The sequence below is a fragment of the Haliotis rufescens genome, unplaced genomic scaffold (genome assembly GCF_023055435.1).
Source record: "Haliotis rufescens isolate VD_foot unplaced genomic scaffold, xgHalRufe1.0.p SCAF_11, whole genome shotgun sequence".
Taxonomy (NCBI): domain Eukaryota; kingdom Metazoa; phylum Mollusca; class Gastropoda; order Lepetellida; family Haliotidae; genus Haliotis; species Haliotis rufescens.
The window spans coordinates 28,801,384-28,820,189 of record NW_025963791.1 but is presented as its reverse complement, the minus strand read 5'-3'; the positions used below and the strand labels follow the sequence as shown (position 1 = coordinate 28,820,189).

At 37.6% G+C, this 18,806-nt stretch overlaps 1 protein-coding gene across 2 annotated transcripts in view; it reads left to right on the top strand.

The window, feature by feature from the left end:
• LOC124132604 (ras-GEF domain-containing family member 1B-like) overlaps positions 1–18,806 on the top strand; it is a 151,543-nt gene that overhangs the window by 17,708 nt on the left and 115,029 nt on the right. The window contains exon 1 of one of the 2 annotated variants that reach the window (XM_046496601.2): positions 14,899–14,931. The exons of the other annotated variant lie outside the window; for it this stretch is intronic. Coding sequence (XP_046352557.1) covers positions 14,914–14,931 — 18 coding nt within the window. The 5' untranslated portion in view covers positions 14,899–14,913. Of the gene's footprint in view, positions 1–14,898; positions 14,932–18,806 lie in introns of those variants that run through there. 2 annotated transcript variants of the gene reach the window in all.

Genomic DNA, 18,806 nt, shown 5'->3' with positions numbered 1-18,806 from the left:
ATCATGCTCAAAGTGCTATATTATTAGCCCGATCGGTTCTCACCCGATTTCTCAGCTCCCCAGGGAGTATACAACCCAAACTGCCTCTGTAGCACTCAAAGCTTTACAGTCCCATTATCATCTCATCCTACCTGGTACCCATTTACTGCTGGGTGAACAGAGGCATATTTCGACAAAGTCTCTTGCCAAAGACAACGCCAAATGTAATAAATGCTGTGTCACACATGTTATATGTGCTGTGTCACTCATGCCTCCGATTATTTTATAAAATTATAATATTTTTTAGTAACTATGGACACCAACAATGCCTGTCTTCACATGTATTTATCATGTCAATGTCAACTGTGTCACAGTTTATCATGATTTATTAACAGCCTCAGGTCTCTCTATTCCTCATTTATCACATACCAATATACACATATGATCACTCATTTGAATACTCCATACAAAGGCATATTCGCGACATATAATTATATACTGAAAATAACGGCCTTTTTTCATCAGCCTCATTCATTGTTGTATTGCAATGAACATCAGCAATGTAAATAGCATGTAAATAACATTATCATTACAAAATTATAAGCCTTCTATCTGGGATCCCCTTCCGCTGTCACTGACAGTAATTTATATCTGTTAAAACAGAGGACTTGTCAAACCATAGCCTGAAGATGCAATAGGGCCACATGAAATAGGATTTCAACAGCCTGTAACAGGCATGGTAATCAACTCAGGGTGATATTTTACAGCTGTGTGTCATGGAGAACAATGTGATGAGAGCTCTCTTTGTCAGATCATACTGTGTCATGTCAACCTGTCTGTTTGCAGTTTTATGTGAAACTTGAATTGTTGAAACTTAAATATTATTTATTGTTTTCAGTGTTTGTAATAGGATATAATTTCAATGCCAGTCTACATGGCACCTATCTTAACTGATTTGTTTATTTCTATTTTTATATGCATTAACTTTTTAACTTCTTTAGAAATGACTTTTAAAAATGCTTTGCAGATTGTTTTTAAAATACAATTAAACCTCTTTGGCAAGAAGTCCTATGAATCATTGTTTTAAAAATATTTTGGGACAAATTGATTGTCAACTATATTACATCATTGTGACTACAAGACTTCTGCTGGGATAAAAATACATTGTCATTAACTCTGTTTCCAGTTCGTGTTGATGAGGGTTCATAGTATAATTATATAGTGCTTCATTTCTACTGCAAAATACTCTATTTTGTGAATACACCGCCTTGGATAGCATTACTAATTTGAATTTAAAAAATCTCTTGAAAACAAGTCTTAAATGAAAAAACAATTGAGAGTAGTATGGCAAGAGACGAATGCTGAACATTTCAAAAAGTTAGAAAACCAATGTTAGACATTCAGAAATGAACATACCGTATTCGACATAATAAGCGCCCAGGGTGCACTCAAAATTAGAAATAGGGGGCTCTTATTAGAATATTATTTTGGTGGGAAAAAGAGAGTTGAAAGATAAATTGTGTGGTTTATGCTGACACACTGAAATGTTTATATGCGACAGATACATTTTTCCAGAATTTAATTGCCCATAATTAAGAATGCATATAACACACGAGTGCGTATTATACGCGGATAGATAAGTCTTGTGTACATTGATCAATCGGAAGCAGTGCTAATTGGGATTGTTCACTAGCCAATATATTAGCAAATATTGTCGTGGGTGGTTATTAGAGCGGGGCGCTTATTACGTCGAATACGGTAATCAGTTTGCAATCAATATCACATGGTCTCATTATTTCTGTCTGGCTGTCTGCTGTTATTAACCAAATTATCTCATACACAGACATAGGACCTTGAGCTAAGGTTTCATCCCTTACCATAAACCCAGAATGATAGACAGGTGATTACAGCAACAGCTGACTGGCTGTTACCATTCACGTCATACTGGAGAACAATAGTGTTGTCATTCCACAGTAATGAAATCTACAACATATTGAAATATACATTGTAATTTACAACCGTTTCCAGGACAAAGTTGCTGGTACTACTGCAACAGGTGGCATATCTTATTAAAATGCCTTTCCAATTTCATTAACTGTTACCATGGACACTGATTGCAATATGAAGGCTGTTTCCATGGTTACACAATAACATTGTCATACTTTAAAACTGGATGTTATGGCGTAATTACAAAATCAATAGCTATGTATGGAATAAATTCTTTATCAGTGTTTCATTTTCTCGTTATCTTGTGTTGAATGTATATATAATGAAACAGATTTTTAAAATAGAAGTTTGGGCAGGATATTGGAACTACAAAATCTTTCATCCAAGCCAATCTTATTATTAATGGATACATAATTTTCTCAAAATATCATTTTAACCCCTGTATTGTAAGTTCAAGTTAACCAATTATCACAAAAGATGTTATTTACAGTAAATATTGCTTAAATATGCTTTTTCCCGAAATATTATTTATTTATGTTTTCTTGCATTGAGGCCTTGTTTCTTATAGTAGTGCACAGGAGCTTGCATCTTCCCGAGGCAAGAGCGTTAACTGACTATAAAAGTCCAGTTTCCACCCTTGCCGAACTAGGCTGGTATTATGGAGTTACATTTTGGCTGGACTAAGGAGTCTATGCATAGTCCAATCAAATTCGCGCACCGAAATCGAAATCCGGTTCGTAAACTGTCGTGCAGATTTCGGTCGATTGCAGGATTTGCAAAGCATGTGCACCGCCAACTCTTTGTCATCAGATATTTTCCAAATCTTTTCATGTTTTTAATCAAGGTGCTCACATGATTTGATGCATTTCGCGATGTAAGATATGTTTATCACAATATAGATTTTGATTATCGATCAGATCGTTTTGACTTGGCGCCACCATTTTGTGCGAAGCAAACGCAAGTGATACGAGAGGTGGAATCTGATTGGTAACTGGTAATAGCCACTGGTGGCGCTACGATCGAGCCCAGTAATTCCAGCCTAGTTCGGCAAGGGTGGAAACTGGACTTTTAAAGTCAGTTTACTCTCTTGCCTCGGGAAGATGAGGAGCTTGGGATGTTCGTTACAAAAATAGAAACAATTGTTTCTCAAGCAGGCAGACCAGATGGCCTGTTCAGGTTTGAGTTTTTTGGCTCAGAATGTTTTCTACTCTGAGTTTTCAATTTTGTGTTAAAACAGAAATAAGTTCTTTCCTGGTGGGTGTTTTTGTTGGGATGATTCCTGAGTTATGAGATTTCAGGCATAATAACATCTGAACCTTAGGCTTTTTAGAACAGTCATATTGTTGTAGCTGTTTTGTGGAACAGCTGCTGTAATATGATATACCGAAATGCAATGAAAGTAGAGGATTTCTATGTTAGTTGTGTCTATCAGTGTGTAGCTGAGTCATCTGTGGTACCATGGTTTGGTGTTTGACCCGATGTGTCCCTTAGGTTCCCGTTTGTCCTGGTTTAAGTGAGTGAGTGAGTTGGGTTTCACGCCGCTTTTAACATTATTCCAGTTATATCACGGCGTGTCAGCTTAATGTGGGAGGAAAGCCCGAAGTGATGCAGGTCTCAGACGTTTACCACTTTAGGGAAACCCACAAGCACGGGTATGGTGCTGACAAACCTAGAAACATAACCAGGGCGATCCGGGATTCGAACCCACGATCATAGGTTTTGGGCGTGCCCAAGGGACGCAACTCTGCACAGCGAATCGTCTCACCATAGACAGCTGGGCCACCTGTGTCCCCGGCCTGGTTTAAGAGTTTTGTCAGCACAGTATACCTGGTCTAGTTAGTTTCACCATGGTGGGAAATATCATATAGCTAGAATACTGTTCAAAGCAAAACTAAACCCAACTCACTCGCTAAGTAATTTTGTTGGTCTGTCTTGGGCCATGGATGGGTGACAACCATGCTGGCTCGTGTTGACTGAAACAGGCAATACCGTCATACCGGTATATTTTCATAGAAATTCAGAGAATAAAACCAAAGTTATTTCTTTAATGTTGTTTGTGAGACTGTTACTTTTATATATTTTGGAATATATCGCAGATACAATGATCCTATTTTCAAGAATAGTGGAGTTATTTTCAGTATTTACACTTATTTGTTTCACTAACAAAAATATTTTATGATTACTTAGTATGAAATTTTCAAAAATGGTCAGCAATGATGCCATATTTTAGAGTCATGTTTTTCCAAATCAATTATTCATGGCTGATTCTGTGCATAATATTTAGAGTTCTATCCTATGTCCTGGATTCACTGAAGTTGCCAAACCTAATCCCCTTAGTGCTCTGAAAAAAGCCCACATTTCAATATTCCTAGATTGAGGGGGCAGTCAGGTAGCCTAGTGGTTAAAGCGTTTGCTCGTCACGCCAAAGACCCGGGTTTGATTCAAGACCATTTCTGGTGTCCCCCGCCATGATATTGCTGGAATATTGCTAAAAGCGGCGTAAAACCATACTCACTCACTCACTCCTAGATTGATTTTAACCCCTCCAGCATCTGACTGGCAGACAACACTCTTTGGTCCAACAAATATACAAGTGGGGCCAAAATGACATTGCATTTTCATAGCGTTTCAGAGAACATCAATACCCAAGTAGTCTAGCAGGTTTAACACTCACCTACAAACATCTATATCGGTAATATCAGTACTGGAACATAGCCAAGGTTCTAAGGACAGTAACCTCTATTCACGAACAATATACCACAATATACAACAGCAGATCTTCAGGGGTGGTTCTAGATGGGATACAAAAGAACCACAGCCATTAGACTAAATGCCCACCTCACAGACTAAGACTGGGATTTCATTGTTTGCCTTCGTTAATGACCATCTTTGTCTGAGACACTGAAAATAGGTGTAACCACAACGTGTTTAGCTGGATATGATGGTAGGAGAACTGTTAAGACATTTAAAGAATGGCCATATTTGTAAATGACTTATTCTTTAGACTCTGTAGCTTCTGTACTAAATATGGATTCATATTGAACTTTTGACAACACCAATATCCTGTGAAATTAGTAGAAAAGTTTCTGTCATAGTCGCCAAGCTTGACCCTTGGTCAATGGGCGGATCCTTTTCGTAAAGTCAAGCTTGTTCTCAATTTTATCAAAGCCCTTTCAGGTTGAAAATAGTTCTCTTGATTCGATCCATTTGAGCACAGAGAGTCCTGTTGTCTTAAGCATCTTTAACTCAAAAACAATCAACTGGTCATGAGTTTGAAGACCGCCTCCGTGGTCTAGTGGTAGAGCGTCCGCCCGGAGAGCGGAGGGTCCTGGGTTCGATCCCCGACCGCGTCATACCAAAAGACGTTAAAAGATGGAACTTGTTGTTACCCTGTCTGGCGCTCGGCATTAAGGGGCTAAAACAAGGACTGGTCGGCTTGGAGTCAGTATACTGTGTCTGAGTGAGGTATTCATGTTAAACTGCGGCATGGTATCTCAGTGTGCTAGCACTATAAATCGGCATCAGTCCGGACTAGTACAAGCAGCCACACAAACACACACATCACGTCGCTATATAAGTGCAATAATCTTGGATGCGAGGTAAAACCCATTTCACCTCACCTCACCTCATGAGTTTGAAAAACTATGAGTCCCAGATTTTCCCTGATTATCATCCTGGGTTTGTCAGCACCATATCTAACCATGGGTTTCACCAAAGTGTTCCTAGCCATGAAGTTTGTCACTGCAGGTTAACCTTCTCATGCTCATGACACAGACAGAATCGAACAACCGACTCTGCTTTTAGCAGAGATTTCTTTTGAGTATGGAAAGGGTTTTGTTGGTATTATTGCACATTAGGCTTGCATACCACAATATGACCGAAATACTGTTAGTGCCCTTAAGGGTTTTTACCCAACTCATTCTGTTTGATTTGAGCTGGTTCATCTACGATCCATTTCTATATGACAACAGGTATTTAGTATTGTGAAACTGGCCTTGCTAAAGAATGTTTTGGGGGCAAATCTTTATTCCCTCATTGGCAGAAAATTTTAATTCTGACCTGAAGCCTCTTTTTCTGAGATACAAGAAAGTCAGAAATGAATTATGAAGATGGCAATACTAAAGATGAGAAAGTCTTTCAAAGAAATTTAGAAGTGATACACATAAGGAAGAGAATTTGTGGATGTCAACTTCTTTATTATGAAGAACACAACGTAAGTATATGCTTACTCCTTCATCACCTTAAAGTTGAGCAATATTAAAACCTGCTTCTAAGGTGTGAGCCCCTCAGAACAAGATGCTATTCCTTTACACGAACACCTGGTGTCATCACTGATTTCCAGCGATCCATTTGTAATTTTCACTGCTATTTTGCCTATTACAGCCAACGGAATCTGTTTCGTCATGGGCCACGGGATGGGTGACAACCATGTTGGGTCGTGTTGACTGAAACAGGCAATACCGTCATACTGGTATATATTCATAGAAATTCAGAGAATAAAACCAGATAATCAAGACTGGTTATTCTCTGGCATTGATGTTTTATTTAAGCATAAAAGACTCCAACCTTTATCATGTAGTTTTTATCGGCAGATTGTCGAGACCTTCAGTCAATGATCTAGTGTATAGTTCATCAGGTTATCTCTGTTTTTCTTGTCTGTACGAGTTTTGTTCTCCGCTCTGAATACAAGAATGAAAATCACACATTGTCAAAGTGCTTTAAGCCATCAAGATCTGTTCTATAAAGTGAGGAATTGACCTTGTGTAGCCAATCTGTATTTGACATCAAGACGGACATGATAGAATCTTGTGTATCGCTCAAATATGGAATGGATGAAAGGCCCAACGACAAACACTGAACAACAACAGCGACAACACAGAACACACAACGCCAGAGTTACAATACATGAATCACAAGTGTTTGTTATGATGAGCATCTTCCTAGATACGGTCTGTTTGTGTGTTTGCTGCTAGGCATCCATGGATCATCTACGAACAATGTTTTTTTTCAATGTTTTTAATTTTTTCCTGCAATGCTCACAATCTCCTGTTTGTCTTGTTCCAACTCTTCACACGTAGATATGAATATAACGTGATGCTTGGGTTTAGGAGGATTTCATTCAGTGAGCTGGAATGTCATAAAAATATGTTGAATATTACGGCTGTCATGGATTTGTTTTCATAGTTCCGTTATTATGTGCTGTAATAATAATGATAAAATAATAACAATGATAATGATATGGGCATACTTTTAATGTGAATAATAATAATAATAATATGATGATGATGATGATGATGACAGCAACAATATTAATGATGACAAAAAAAAACAATCCGTTTGATCGCCACACTCCAGCATATCCAGATATTGTGGCATGGTAAAAATGTCACCTTGTGGGGATTTCAGAACTGGTCTGGTTTGTACAATCCATTAATTTCACCAAGGAGAACCTATCCATTTGAGAAGGGGTAAACTTACCAGTACCGGTGTTTTTTCGTTGATCATTTTGTGTTCTTTTTTAGGTGCTTCCAAACATGTATGCTGACAAATTATGCAAAAAGGGTATGCAGCTTTAATCCTATTTTTTGTCAGTGTTTCTGTAGCGTTTGCTCTGACCTGTTTGAGATTAGGTGCATTGTTTGATAACAACTGTATGAGTTTGTAAAAGCCCTCTTCAAAACCACATGAAGAAAGTAGACACGAAGAGAAGCTAGTTCTCCCTTAATCCAATAGATTGAAGTTAGAAAAACATCACATCACAAAATGTACAATTTACACAAAGTAATCTCATTAGAAAATATTCACTTTAAAAAACGGTCTTAAAAACTGCCCCCAAAAGCCACCCAACTTTGAAGAGTCATCAGGTTAAACTCCAGTGCTATTAGCAGGAAAGAATAAGGAATTTCACCAAACATGCGATTTGGGCTAGGCATGTTACAATTGTCAGTTTTTTTGTCCAGTGAGGAGAGTCAGTTTAGATAACGTTTTAGTGTCATATCCCCTTATCTCTGTGTTGTTTCCTCAAAGTCTTCTCTAAGTTCACATTTTCCTGGAAGTTAGCCATTTTAATTGAGCTGAAGTGACGTCCGTCACTGATTGTCTGGTCTTTCCTTGTATCTAACAGCCGTCTTAGTGATTATGTGTCAGAGATGTGACATAAGGGACACCTTTTCCTCCTTTAGGATTTGTTGATAATAATAATAATAATAATAATAATAATAATAATAATAATAATAATAATAATGTCTCTTCAAATATTTTATCTTTGACCTTTTTAAAATTTATGTGATGAGTCGAGTAATATTTAAGAATCTTTATCTCTATGGCATTTCTGTTGTCTTATCCCATAAATCATATTGACTTCCCATGTTCTAGTCAGATGATAAAATAATGATTAGCACTCTGGATCTTTGACTTTCACCCAAAATGTTAAGCTGTACATGTGTTGAGAGGGGAGGTGTAATAGGTGTCCATAATTTTTTTGCTCCCAAAATGATCTGCTAGAGCCTGTTATGACCCTCTAGTAATTATATGCACCCATTTAGGGTATTTTTATTATGCATGATTTAAGCAAGGTTCCAGTTTCGAACTTACGAAAAAAACACACAAGTCAGCAATTTGACCTTTCTCTTAGACATCAAGTCTTTGTCAGGTGTCCTTTCCTTCACCAAAAGTAGATCCTTGTCCGGGCATGACTTCAAAAAACAGATACATTGCCATAGAGAGTGAAAGGTAAATTCTATTTCTATCTTAAAAGATGCAGATGTCATCCAGCTTCCTACGTGAGTAGACGTTTCGTTAAGCAGGAACGTGAAATAACTTGATTTTTTTCAGAATGATTTTTTATATTATGGTTCCTGGATTTTAAGGCTTTCTTTCACATTAAGTTCACTTCCTGTTGTATATGTTTTGGGTTTTTTAGAATCTGTCCATGTATGCACTCATTAACCGTTGGTTGACACTGACAGTACATGACATAATCGTTTTGCACCAAATACAAGGAGCAATGCTATTTCATGTCTGTATGATAAGAGAAATGAAATTTTACTTTTTTTCCCAGTTACTCATAGCCATGTTACACAGGCTTATATAGAATTAAATCGAGCAAACAGAGGTCACGGCAGCCATTTTGAACCAATCTTTGCTTTTCATTAACATATCAGACCTAAAAGTTCAAATGGCCATTTGTGTTTTGTATTGTACTAGGTTCTTTCCCTTCAGAAGTGTTTAAATAAAAGCAACAAAATCCTTTCCATTCCCACAATAAATCTATGATAAAAGCGGAGTCAGTTGTATGATTCAGACTTTATCATGTGCAAGTGTAAGCAAGGATTATATCCTACCTAAATATTATCCCGGGGGAAGTTTTACTCTAGAGTATAGGATAGGATTAAACACACTGGTATGGGTTCAAATTCACTAGGGAGAATCATCCTGACACTAATGAATTTCATCCCCGGGATAAAAATAGGACAGGATAATATTCACTCTTACACAAGAACCAGAGTTTTGGTCATAAAATTTACAAAACCTGATAATTTTTTAAGTATGCCACCCTTTAATGAAAGAAAACAACCAAATTTTCCTATGGTTTCATTCCAAACTTCCTTTATTCAAGGGAAAGTACAAACAAACAGCAGGAATTTTTTTTTAATTGCTCAGAGGCCGATATTAGGCCCCAATTCTCCTGCAAATGTGATTGAAAATTCCAAATTTGGAACTAATCCATGTTACTATGTATTGATACATATAATTAATTACTAATTTTATGGCTTTGTAGAAGTAACCTGTATTCACTTATAACAAAACCAATAAATAGGAACAGATTCGAATGCTTCGTTTTATATTATTGCATTAAATGCAATCTCAAAATACCTCTGGATTTAAGAAAATATGAACTTTTAAGAAATCCCAATTTTGAACACAATAGCGATTTTACCCAATTTGCCTGTGAGGGCACTTAGTTAAGAATCCTAGAAAAATCCCTGAACAGTTTGTAGTAATTCCAAATATATTCCAGAGTATGTGTTTCGTTACCAACGTTTCATTAACATTACACGGCAAAGTGACTACCGTCATTTGTACAGGTGACATGGTGCCCCGTGACATTTAAGCGTTGATGAACATGAATGAATGTGATGTACTCATGGATTAGCAACAGATGCCCTTCTGGGATGAGGGGAGGGTCAAGGAGGGTCAAAGGGGAGACAACCTACAAAGTAAACAGAAAGGGAGACATGTTTAGAGGATATTTCTGCATAGCTGAAGTAAGACATTTCTGTCAACCACGTTGTGGACATAGATGAACTTTTCAAATATTTTCTAAGCCTGGTCACCTCTTTTTTGTTTAAAGGGGAAACAGTAGAAATTGGTTCTAATCCACGGAGATTACAATAAATATACACGGTCTTGGTACTTTTGATGTTCTTCATTCTGTGGAGAATTGAAAATAGATTTTATGAAAGAGGTATTTTTGTTGTAAGCATACCTGAAATAACAAATATTAAACAATTCCGAAACTGATTGTGACATACATGACAGGCATGTATGTTCAACGTGTCAGGAATTTTGTTTATTTTGAGTTGAATCACAAACATATGGTAAGAATGTTTGGCAATGTCAATACATTCTCACAGTGCACATCATCATGTCCAAGAAACAAAACTTTTTTCTTTTACTTTTTTCCTGTAAGAAATATTTTCATGGGAAAAGAAAATTTGTATGTCAGTTGTTGCAAACATGATTGTTATGTTTGTGGGTGTGTGATAATCATATGTTTAACATAAATCGTTTCGGAGCATTAGCCGTTACAATGTGTGACTTTGTGACTGTGTGATATAATGCCCTGGCATCATGGATATTTGCTTATTACATCAACCACTAGTTTTCCGGACTTGGAACATTATGAGGCCGCCATGATAAAGCTATAATATTGTTAACTAGAAGTAAAACAACATTCGCTCTGTCATAATAGATGGAAAAGATCAGAGGTATAAACAATAATCAGGGACTAATCCAGCCTCAGAAGTTTGTATTTTTTAAGACAAGTTCAGAGGGCTGGTATAAACCTTATTTCACAAGTCCTCAAAGTTTGTTGCTAATCATTCTGAATGAGGCTAAAATGTTCACCATTTTCTGTCAGTTTTATTCAGTTCCAAATTGTTGCAAAGTTGAAGCACTGAAAACTGGTTCAGAAGTAAAGCCCTCAAGGGCTTCTTGTCAATGAGGACTACCTTCACTGGATTTTTACTTCAGCACAATTTATTAGTCTTAGGCAAAAGGACAAGGGTGAATGTCTAAGATTACTTGTGTTTATTGACAACAAGGTATATTCCATGTACCGTAATGTTAGGTCACAGTATTCTGAAATACATCACGTGTGAGAAGATAGGGTTCAAGCATATCCGTCAAGTCTCGTGTAAAATATTGTTGACAGAAGCAACAGTTATTTTTCAGAAAATCGATATTCCTTTAAACATGAATTAGCTATTTCAAGATATCACGTGCCTTAAGTTAATAACACTGAATTTTTTGTCCTTTTGTTTGTTATTGGAAAAATAATTTCCACCTTTAGTTGAATAAAACAGTTAAAAACTGTCTATTATCACAATTTTCATGAAAGCAAGAAAAAGTTATGTACTGATTGTGATTGAGCTCGGAAATCTCAAGAGTCAAACAAAAAGGTAAAAAAGTGTCATTTAATTTCGCCCTTCACGCAAAAAGGAAAATAAGTTGTTGAAGACCAGGTCTCTGGTGAACACAGGGTGACATAATTGAGCGATTGGCTGTCAACTGCACTAAGCTCCTTGCAGTGTCAATTGGGTAATCGCCTGCGCGTATGTCAACACAGACATTTGAACGAACTGGAGCAAAACAAAACCCTGTTTGAATGAAGGAAGGAATAAGGGCACACTTGTTTAATTGAAAGTTTGGATGTGTTGTTTGTCTGGCCAATGGATTAGGGGCAATTAGGATTAGAAGTCTTTAAACATTGGAATGTTAAGTTGGTAAACTGATTATTTTGAACAAAATTTGATGAAGTTGTGAGTGTCCAATCTGATCTTGAATATGTAAATCTAGGAGTTAAAGTAGAAGAGAGTTAAGTTAATAACATATCTGTTCATATTTATTCAGTGTAACAATAGACTCAAGGATGAAATAATCATAGATATGGGTTATGTCTCCCAGCCTGTTATCCCCTGGCTGGTATTATTCAAGGCAGACTTGTATACTATCTGGCTTTTTCAATGAAATTTTCCAATTTTATGCATATAGTTTGTGCCCTTGGAATCAGTGAGTGAGTGGGTAGGTTCTAGTCCGCTTTCAGCAATATTCCAGCCACATCACAAACCGACAGTAGGCTGCCCCACAATCAGAATAGAGGATTCCTGGTTGAATGTACAGTACACTACAGTTATAACGAACTCAGAGGGATCACTAATTTAAGTTCGTTATAACCGTAGTTAGTTATAAGCATATATACAGCATATATACAGCAAATGGCCGGGACCAAAAAATAAGTTCATTATATCCGTCAGTTCGTTATAAGCGTGTTTGTTATAAACATAGTTTACTGTAATAGTTTCACAAAATAACAAGACCGTACGTTTCTTAAAGACGTCCACTCTTCCTGCACAAACCACAGTGTAGAGTTCTTCCGTGTTGAGAGGAACATTGCTGCAGGGTATTGCTGCTATACAGGAGGTCTGTAGTACAAGTTGAGTTTAAGAAATTCTTTGAGTCCTGCCTTACTTGGTACTCCAGTTTCTAAATGCCTCTCAAAGAAGCTGAACCAAATGACCATCTATGTCAGATCTTGAACCAGTTACCAGTTAAATATCTGTTCTGTCTTGATGAAGGATGTGTATACATATATCCACCTGACATAAACACTTAAAAACTAAAAGTATTTCTGTTTCATGCTAAAGCTGTTGGTTAAGTTTTAAAATCTGATATGGATTGTGTTGTGTGAAAAGTGAATGAGTTGTTTGACACTTCTGAGAACCATATTTCAGTTATATTGCATGTGTCAGTTTGATTTAGGAGAAAAGTTCTTGTGGCACAGGTCATAGATGTGTAGCACATTATTGAAGCCCACAAGCACGGGTATGGTGACGATTGACCAAGCATTATAAATGGCATAAATATGTGACTCAAACCAACCAACAGCAGATACTTGCACAGCTAAGGGAGGTAATTCTGTTAGGAGATAGCCACCTTTGTTTCAGCGTTATGAGAGGCAAATGATTTGTTTCCAGAGTATTCTTGGAGCATTAGGAAAGGGAGTCAGTTAGAAAAAGACAAAGACTATCAGATTTAATATTTTTCTGAGAAATCTATTCACATAATTTCTCATTAACATTTTAAATTAAATTGTATCCAATTTATATGGCCATATTTGAACTGAAACTTTATGTGGGGCAGTGGGGCCTAGTGGTGAAAGCGTTTACTCGTCACACCGAAGGCAAAGGTTTGATTCCCCACATGGATACAATGTGTGAAGCCCAATTTGGTGTCCCCAGACAGGATTTTGCTGGAATATTGTTAGCAACAGTGTAAAACCATTCTCAATCACTCCAACAATTTGTGTTTTGCATGAATAAAATGTACATGACCTTCAGACCCATGAAGATCCAGTGTAGAATAGGTCTTCAGCAACCCATGCTTGCTGTAAAAGACGACTATGCTTGTCGTAAGAGGCGACTAACAGGATTGGGTGGTCAGGCTCGCTGACTTGGTTGATGCATGTCATCGTATCCTAATTACGTGGATCGATGCTCATGCTGTCAGTCACTGGACTGTGTGGTCCAGGAACAATTATTTACGGACCGCCATCATGAATAGTGCTGAGTGCGCTGTTAAACAACAAATGAACCAATAAACAAACATGACCTTAAGGTCACATCTCTGTTCCATACAGTGCCCTTTACCGACAGTTGATACCTTAATCCTGGCTTACACAATCACTGATGGAGACTTCTTAAAAGGCACGGGGCACGGGTGGCCCAGTCGTCTAAGGCGCCGCGATTCGCTGTGCAGAGTTGCGTCCCTTGGGCACGCCAGAAACCTATGATTGTGGGTTCGAGTCCCAGTTCACCCCGATTATGTTTCTAGGTTTTGTCAGCACCATACCCATGCTCGTGGGTTTCACCGAAGTGGTTAACGTCAGAGACCTGCATCACTTCGAGCTTTCCTCCCACATTAAGCTGGCACGCCGCGATATAACTGGAATACTGTTAACAGCGGCGTTAAACCCAACTCACTCACTCAAAGGCAAATTATCCCTAAGTATCAGTCTCCAGTAGATGAAAATCCACCACCCAATCATTGCTATAGACATCTAAACATCTAAATACCTACAGCAGTTTATTGACCAACAGTACATCATGTATATTTCATTATGTCTATAGCCTATTTCTATAGCCACAGAGTCCTACAGGCAACTGAAAACAACATTATATTGACCATGTTGGCATGTATATTTTATGTCTATCACCTATTTCACAGCCAATCAGTGCTATAGACATCTGACAATAGCAATGTATATCAGCCAACATCTTGTTATGTATATTTCATCATGTCTATAGCCTTTTCCAGCATACAATGAACCACCATAGCTTGAAATAGATTACCGGGCAAACAATCAACAGTGATACTTATTGCCGATCAACCAGGTATCAGGTAATCCTCATTAGCATATCTGGGTAAATTAGTTATTATTTTCATGCATGACATTGTCAGTTGAAGCAGTGGATCAAACAGCCGATATTTTGGATCGACAGTTTACCTGTAGACGAAAGTATGGCAATTTGAATGTGATTAGGAGAGTCCATTAATTCAACACTGGATTCAGTCAAGTATAAGGGAGCAGAGTTACTGAATTACATAGTGGAAATGAATCGACAGTTTGTTCTAATGTTGTGAAAGCCTGTCAGGAAAGGACAGATCCAAGTGAAATCTTTGGGATTAACAAAGTTCCATATTAACATGATTAACGAATCATTGGTAAGTACAGTAGTAATATGCGTTTAGGTATTTATGGAAGTAAATGTCTGTTAGATGGGGTGTCCAGATTAACTTGGTCTGGATATTTTCTGTGAATAGTGACCTGGTAGTTAAGTGGGCTGATATCGCACATGGGTCGACACATCTCTATTTGCGTAAGACAGGGTCTTTGATACAGTGTTTGCCTTTGTTTTGATATTTGATTTGCATTTCAGTGAGGTCAGGTTTATGTTTTTCCTGTTTTACAGATTTTTTGTTGCAAAAAACTATTATTTGACAGATTGGTATATTTGAAAGTATCATCTATGTATAAGGGGAGTATGTGTAGAATAGTCTAGAAGGTAATCTAAGATGTCACAATGTGCAGAGTCTTCACATCTCATGGCAGCTGGAACCGTGAAGATCCGGGGTTGAATAGGTCTTCAGCAGCCAATGTTTGCCTCCCCGTGAAGATCCGGGGTTGAATAGGTCTTCAGCAGCCAATGCTTGCCTCCCCGTGAAGATCCGGGGTTGAATAGGTCTTCAGCAGCCAATGCTTGCCTCCCCGTGAAGATCCGGGGTGGAATAGGTCTTCAGCAGCCCATGCTTGCTATAAAAGGTGACTCTGCTTGTCGTAAGAAGCGACCAACGGGATCAGGTGGTCAGGTTCGCTGACTTGGTTGATACAGGTCATTATATCCCAATTGCGTGGATCGATGCGCATGATGTCAACCACTGGATTGTCTGGTCCAGACCACTGAGTGTGGCATTAAACAACAAACAAACAATCATGTCAGCTGGGCTCAATCCCAACATGTAAACCAATTTTTGTTTATACCTCCATAAACACAAAAATATATTTAAGTCAATTCTTATATATACTACTCAAAAGTAGTTAAAGAACAACCAGTTCTTTCATATCACTATAGTAAATCTATGTTCTTTAGCTTTTTTTGAGTACTATATATGATCCTTGGTTTGTCAGCACCACCTATGCTGGGCTTCACAACAGTGGTAAATGTCAAACTCATCCATCACAATTGGCTTTCCTCCCACATTAAACTGACATACAGTAACTGAAATGAATTTCTGTTCAAAGGGTGATTAAAGTATGAGTCACTGAATGTTTCAAACTTCATTTCAAATCATTGTTGAGGGTATGAGAGAAGTTGCATTTATTTTTAAGTAACTGTGAATCTTTTTCATTGTTTTCCACTTGCACCTTGCCATATTGATATTGAATGTACTTAACAAAGAGTCCATTATACTATTCTAACTACATCATAAGCATAAGAATAATTATCAAATAGTTATGAAAAAAGGTGTTCATGAAAAGATGAGATATCCTGTCCCACTGGTGACACCTATCACAAACACATGCAAAGGCAATTAATTATTCACCAAAAATAACAAAGGAACATATATAAGTCAAAATAGGGAATTACATTATTTTTGTCGCTGATGCGTTAAATTTGGCAATGTCATCCACTTTTTTAAGCTTTACTGAGGCCTTGAATGTTGTAACTTTGATTAAACAACTTTTGAGCAAGAGTCATACGATGCTCTTCGAAATCATAGAAAGAAAATGCTCGATTGTACTTCTACAGTTGAAAAATGTAGACACCAAAGACTGGTGCTGATGGAATATTGCTCGACATAAAGGGAAAGTTGACTATTGGAAAGTTGAAGTCCGCAATATTCCAGATATATGACGGTGGTCTGTAAATAATCTAGTCGGAACCAGACAATCCTGTGATTGACATCATGAGCATCGATCCACACAATTGGAATACGATGACTTACATCAATCAGGTCAGCGAGCCTGACCACCCGATCCCATTACTCATGTCTTACGACAAGCATTTAAGTCACCTTTTATGGCAAGAATGGTTGCTGAAGACCTATTCTACCCCGGATCTTCGCGGGTCTGATGGATATGTACCTGGTGACCTTGGCAAATAAACATTCTGGAAGTATGTCTCGGAGCATCGATTAATCAATAATACATGAAAGTTAAAAAAAAGTCCAAAAACTTTACGGGCCATTGCGTTTATGAACTAAATATTAATAAACATTAATAATTAGTGTTTGATAATTTGAAATATGAATTTGGAATAATATCTTTCAAAGATTATCTTAAGCCTGATATTTCATCATAAATAATCAATGCTCCCTAACAAGCTAAGTGCTATTATAATTATGTTTTAAGTTTGACACTTTCTTAAAGTTCATGTTTATTTTTCTCAGTGAGGTGGGGTGAAGTGTGTGTATGGCTGCGTGTACTAGTCCAGACTAAAGTTGGTTTTATAGGGCTATCCCACTGAGATACCATGCGACAGTCAGACACAGCATACTTACTCTGTGCCAACCAGACCTTATTTCATCCTCTTAATGTTGACTGCCAGGCAGGGCAACAACAAGTACCATTTTTTTGTCTTTTGGTATGATGCAGCCGGGCATCAAACCACTGATCTTCCATTTTCCTATCAAGGGCTCTATCCACTAGACCCAGTATGTTTCACAGTGGCACACTTCTAACACGTTCACAGTGTATGGTGGAACTGTATCTAGCTTCAACGAAAGTTGGTTATTATTCATCATCCTCAGATTATATTGTTCAAATGAGTAGTAGTCAACTGTGACTTTAGATTTCTCTAACCACCACAAATATACCGAGCACATACTTTGTGTAATTTTAAAACATCTTTTCCACTTTCAGTCACTTTCAGTGCACCTTACAACAGGTCAAACCACATCTGTGATTCTGGTTGTCAGAAACGTGCACTCCGATGTACCTCTGATAGGCTAAGACCAGGCTCTGTTCTTGTCAATATTTGAAGAATGTGGTCCCTGTAATATTGTCAGGAGCTCTGGCTTTGAGAAAATGCTAGGTATTTCAGACTTGAAGAACAGAGTACATTTGTGAGTGCTTTTAGGGGAAATATTGATAGACATAATGATTTGCTAGGTAACAAATTACCGTCAGCATTTTTCGTCTCATATTTCATTGCTGTGCTTTTGATTGCCATTTAATTTGAGTACCGAGGTTTGGTGTTTGAATTATTTACTAGGTTAATTAAGCTTGCATATTAGATAACTACCTACCTGGCTCTGTACCGAGATACCTAAATGCACGACTGGAGTAGGTCATTTAATGTGTTCATAATACAAGCAGAGGATGCAAGTTAAACAAAAGGTGTTTTGTGAAGGTATTTTTAATGACATATCAAGATCATTAATGAACTATTTCTTTTGAAAAGGAACAGAATTATTTTAGAAGACCATGAAACAGGTCATACCTGTTGTGTTTGTATTATTAATACATGATGAATTAATAGTGATGATAAGTACATTTTGCAAATTTGTAGATTTAATATTCTTACACAAATAAATGATGTCTCACATTGATGGGTGATAGAAACTGATAAATAAGAATGAAGCCTTGTTTCTTACCATATAGGTACAGGTGTACCTGTTTATCGGCATCAAGGATGCTGAGGTGAGGTGTGAAGATCGTCACGTACATCCTTACCTGATGGTTGTTATTTGCCATTTGTATACTTTATACTGGAATTTACTTATAAACGTTCTCCGTGGAAACATAAACGTTATCCATATGATATTGACGGAGATGTCCTGACTGACTGGACCAAGTATGGTACTATTTCTCTGCCAGGAACAATAGGGAGACCTTATGGTTAAAGTGTTCAATATGGGTTCGGTTCCCAGCATAGGTTCAGTATCATTCCGTGATTGGTGTCCCATTGATTTTGGAGTACCGAGACACGTGGCATGAGATTCAACAATCTACACCATCAGGGAAGGATCACACACTGCCAGGTCACACATTGTAACCACCCAATCCTCAATTGAGCTCATTAGTTGGGTAAAAGAGA